The sequence below is a fragment of the Sinocyclocheilus rhinocerous genome, unplaced genomic scaffold (assembly GCF_001515625.1).
Source record: "Sinocyclocheilus rhinocerous isolate Xijiao unplaced genomic scaffold, SAMN03320098_v1.1 scaffold2596, whole genome shotgun sequence".
NCBI lineage: Eukaryota > Metazoa > Chordata > Actinopteri > Cypriniformes > Cyprinidae > Sinocyclocheilus > Sinocyclocheilus rhinocerous.
The window spans coordinates 373791-379077 of NW_015623452.1; the positions used below are offsets into that span (position 1 = coordinate 373791).

At 36.2% G+C, this 5287-nt stretch overlaps 1 protein-coding gene across 1 annotated transcript in view; it reads left to right on the forward strand.

Moving 5' to 3' along the window:
- The first annotated feature begins 638 nt into the window (after window positions 1-638).
- The window catches only part of wdsub1 (WD repeat, sterile alpha motif and U-box domain containing 1), a 14962-nt gene continuing 10313 nt past the window's right edge, over window positions 639-5287 (forward strand). The window contains exons 1-8 of the mRNA XM_016556539.1: window positions 639-670; window positions 970-1400; window positions 2591-2778; window positions 3692-3781; window positions 3867-3960; window positions 4452-4485; window positions 4608-4648; window positions 4734-4840. Coding sequence (XP_016412025.1) covers window positions 1003-1400; window positions 2591-2778; window positions 3692-3781; window positions 3867-3960; window positions 4452-4485; window positions 4608-4648; window positions 4734-4840 — 952 coding nt within the window. The 5' untranslated portion in view covers window positions 639-670; window positions 970-1002. The remainder of the gene's footprint in view (window positions 671-969; window positions 1401-2590; window positions 2779-3691; window positions 3782-3866; window positions 3961-4451; window positions 4486-4607; window positions 4649-4733; window positions 4841-5287) is intronic.

The window sequence follows — 5287 nt, forward strand, 5'->3', positions numbered from 1 at the left end:
TACAACAAGAAACAGAACTGCATTGAAATACAATAAGATAAAGGAAAGGGAGAAAAAAACAACAACACCTCAACCAGTAAGGAAAATGTCATCATAAGCCTTAAGAAACTTTTTTCTTATTGTTAGCAATTATTATATATTGTTATATATATTGTTATCTTATTGTTATCAATGAGTTTAAGAGATTTAACAATAAGCAAAATCTCAGCAAGAAAGACATCAAATATAGGAAACGTCTTAAGAAATGTGATTGAATTCATAATAATTAAATTAAAATGTTAATTTGTACATAAAAATTAATATGGCTGCGCATAATGTATAAGCAAATACACACAATTACTTTTTTCTTATTGTTATCAATTATTATATATTGTTATATATATTGTTATCTTATTGTTATCAATGAGTTTAAGAGATTTAACAATAAGCAAAATCTCAGCAAGAAAGACATCAAATATAGGAAACGTCTTAAGAAATGTGATTGAATTCATAATAATTAAATTAAAATGTTAATTTGTACATAAAAATTAATATGGCTGCGCATAATGTATAAGCAAATACACACAATTATGGCAGTCTGATAACGTGACAAAACAAATACAGCGTAGTAAACAAAAACCACTGGACAAACTGGAAGTCACGTGACAGAACCAGGAAGTGTTCGCGAAAGGTACGTTACGTCTTCGAACATCGCTTACATTTGACATAAATAATAAAAAATATATTGAAATGTAATGCTAGATTATTAAACGTGATACTGGATAATTTCATAATGCTGTATAGGAGTGACCAAAGGTATTACAACACGTTTTTCGTCAGTTTAAACAACTTGCGAAGCATGTTTGTAATATCAAGTGGTTTGTCTGTTTTGAATAATGTGTCAAACTCCAGCTTTTAGCGTTAGACTAAACGTGAATTCTGTTGTTTTGTCCGTTATGTAAGACACGTCCTCTTCCTGTGAATTTAAAGGGAACAGTCAGACAACAAGACATAAACACAGACATGGTGTCTCTGATCTGCACCTTACAAAGTCATCAAGACGATGTGAACTGCTGCGCGTTCTCCGGCGCTCTGCTGGCCACCTGCTCCGCCGATAAGAGCATCTGCGTTTACTCCGCACGAGACTTCAGCGAGCTGCCCTTCTCCCCGCTGTCCGGACACGGCTACGGTGTGCACTGCTGCTGCTTCAGCGCCTGCGGTCAGTACCTGGCCTCCTGCTCCACCGATGCCACCACCGTGGTGTGGTCGATGGACACCGGAGAGATCGAGGCCGTCCTGGAGCATCCGGGCCGGAGTCCGGTGAGGGTGTGCGCCTTCTCTCCAGATTCATCTTTCCTGGTGTCTGGAGGCTCCGATGGCACCATCGCACTGTGGGACTTTACCTCCAGGACCCTGCGCAGGTACATCAGCTTCCCATTACTGATCTACATATTCAATGAGCAGTGCTCCACTCGATTTATTTATAGATTAATAAATAAAAATTTTGCAATAAATAAATGTCTAGTCAGGTCAACATATTAAGTGCTATACAATATATACTGTTTCGAAACAGCTTCATAATAATTAGACAGGAAAATCAATGACGCAAACTCAAATTCAAGTTCTGCTCTAAAGCAGCTCTTTAAAATAAGACAATAGTGTCATTCAGCTCAAGTCAGTTCAGTGTTGATTCAGTGTAAACTTCATGAATTTTGAATCCAGTTCAATTCAGTTATAAGCAGCTGAATTACAAGAAAGCAACAAGAAAACCGTGTCATTATTCAGCTCAAGTCAGTTCAATGTTGATTTAGTTCAGTTCAGTAACAATATTAAATTGCGTCAATTATTAAACAAATTTGATTCAGCTATCAAGCAATTCTACAGAAGACAACGTCATCAGATTCATTAGTGTTGGGAGTAACGCATTGCAAAAGTACTTCTGTAGTTATTTTGGTGAAAGTAACGCAAAAGTAGTGTAACATTACAATTCAGAGAAAGTAAGATTGTAATATAAATAATTACTTTAAATTACAGTAACTAATAATATATAATGTATTACATATAACATACATAATGCAACTTGCCCAACACTGATCATCAGTGTCGTCATCCAGCTCAATTCAGTTTGTTTTGTTTTGTTTTTTCCAATAATGTCAGTGTAGTCAAATCAATATTTGTCAGTCCAGTATTATTTATAAATGTGGCAGTATTTAAATATGGAATAAATGCATGTGGGAATAAATAAAGTAAAATAAATAAAAACTTAAATAAATAAATACAGAAAAGATTAAATACAGAAAATAAATAAATGAAGGGGAAAATAATATAAAAAATACAATCAGAGTGGAATTTAATTAAAAATGAATTGGTAATTACCATGTTAATAATTATTGTGTTTCATCAAGTAATGTTTTTCTTTCTTTCTTTCTTTCTTTCTTTCTTTTCTCGAGCCCCTGCAGGTTTGGGCCATTAAATGTTGTTGAAAATGTTGTTAAATACATAGTGAATCAAGCCATTCTTTTTGTATGATAGTGTTAGATTTAAGTCAGATTTATTTTGCACTGCACCAGATCAAACTGTTTGATTGACACTTGTGTATGTTGCTGTTTAGGACGGGCGCAGTGACTGACACCAGTATAGTGGCCTGCTCTTTCACTCCCTGCGGTCAGCTGTTCATCACCGGCTCCACATATGGTGACTTGCGACTGTGGGACCTGAATATGAACCATCTCCATGCGGAGAAGAACGCCCATGACCTCGGGGTCTCCTGCTGTCAGTTTGCTCCCCAGATAATGAAGGGTACGATTCCTGGATTTCAATTGTTCCGACAAATTACAAAACACTACCTTGATGTATCTGAGTAAGCTTTAGTAATATTTAGACACACTCTCCTAAATGTAAATTCATGTAAAGTCAGATGCATTTTAGTGAACTGATTTGTTTGCACAGTTCATAAATAAACAGATTCACTGATCAAAAATTTCTTTATTTTAGCAAAATATTCAGTTGCTGCTGTTCATCATTTGTTTTTGACTGAACAATATTAATTATCATGTTTTTAGTTTAATTTATTATAAATTGTAAATTTATATTTGGTTTAATGCTGTCACCCTAATTTAGATAAATGTAATTTAGATCATGTAAAAATAAATATCATCTAATGGTTATACATATATTATACAAGATATAGTCACAAATGGTTAAATGTACACTATCAAAAAAGTTATTTTTAATGATTAATTTGAATTAACAAGGGCACATTGAATTGACCAAAAGTGACAGTGAAGACATTTATAATGTTACAAAGATTACAATTATTTTGAATTAAATAATCCTGAAAAAATTGTAAAATAAATTACCATTACGTTTTCCACAAAAATATTAAGCAGCACAATTGCTGAAAATTCTATTTTGCCATCACATGAATAAATTACATTTTAAAATATAAAGAAACAAAGAAAACAGTTTTTTTAAATTGTAGTTTTTACTGTATATTTGATCTAATAAATAAAGCCTCGCTGAGCACAAGAAACTTATTTTAAAAACATCAATCAATCAATAAAACCTCACTAACTGCAAACATTTGAATGGTAGTAGCTACTTCAGAAGTGTGGCTTGACTACTTCAAATTATGATCTTGTAGCTTTGGCAACCTGCAAAATAGTTTCAGAATAGCTTTTGTAATATTTCCTCTAATGTCTCTCTTTCACAGGTACAGATGGCTGCGTTCAGTTTCGACTGGCCTCATGTGGACAGGACAGTCTGGTGAAGATATGGATTGTTTCTCTTTTGTCTGCTGCAGGTAGCACCATCTGATACCTGCCCACCTGTGTCTTCTGTGTTTTTAGCGAGTGTGTTTGTGATTAATGATGTTTGTTGATCCACAGGCATTAAGATGCAGCTCGTTCACACTCTGACGGGTCAGTCTGCTCCCATTCTGTCCTGTGCTTACTCTGCTGATGGACAGATGTTGGTGTCAGGGTCAGTAATGCACACACATACCTACATAATTCCTTACTTTAATTCAAAAAGTATTTTATCAACATTGAAAATGACAAACGTGAAGTTAAGTTAAAATGATCTGACCTTACTTTGCTTAGCATGCCACTAAAAATGCAAAGATCATAGGTTTGATTCCCAGGGAATGCATAAATTGAAAAAAAAAAATGTACAAGCTGCTTTGAATAAAAGCGTCTGCCAAATGCATCAATGTAAAAGAATGTTGATCCATTCCTTGCAGTTCCACTATTATCCACTGGGTGGTGCTGTGTAATCACAGACATCAGCAGTGTGCAGACCATAACGATCGATGAGTGCTGGTTCTGAAGTCTGTTTGCTAATAATCTCTGCTGAAACTGATTCTTCATCCACAGTGTGTCAGCACACAGACAGGCTCAGTTTTACTGCACATAAAGGCCATAGAGGCTCGTCTGACTCGTGCCTTTTAAATGTCACTCTCTCTTTTCCCATAGATCGGTGGATAAGACCGTGACTGTGTATCAAGCTGTGAGTCTCATTCATATTCATATCATATATTTCTGTCTAACCAATAAAAATAATAGATGATTGACAGCTTAGATGTCATTAGCATAATGTTTGCGTTTATAATAACTAGTTGTTCTTTGCAGAACGAAGGTGTCTTACTCTACACACTTAACCAGCATGACAGGTGAGCTGTGAGACATGATTTCTGAGGTCTGAACTCTCAGTGTAAGTCATTGAACCCTGTCGATTGGTCTCTTCCTGTTGGGCAGGTATGTGACGGCCTGTGCTTTTTCCCCCACGGCCCCTCTCATCGCCACCGGCTCCATGGACAAAACTGTCAATATCTGGATGTTAGAGGACGGCAGTGGTGCTCAGGGTGGGTTCCTGAGCTTTGAAAACCTATTTAAACTGCATTACTAAGTAACATTTACAATGAATATGGGTCATTCCTGCTATATAATACCTTTTAAACTAGAGCCCGACCGATATATCGTTTTGCCGATATTATCGGCCGATATGAGCCGGTCAATATGCCGCCGATATTATTTTTTTTTTTACAGAACATATAACGCAGATAAAATGCTTGAAATGGTGTAATTACTTAGTTTGTCCAGCAGAGCGCGCTCCATTGTTTGCTACTGGCGACCTGGATGAAACGCTTAAAGCTTAAGTCTACGGAAAACCACTGAAACTTTGAACGGCCATATCTCCGTAACAGCGCGGCGAATCCGCACCAAATTCGGGGGATCCCTTCAGCTCGAGGAACCCACGCTTGAATGCTGCTGCCTGAACAAGAGACCTCCTTACTGAAGTGAAAGTGTTG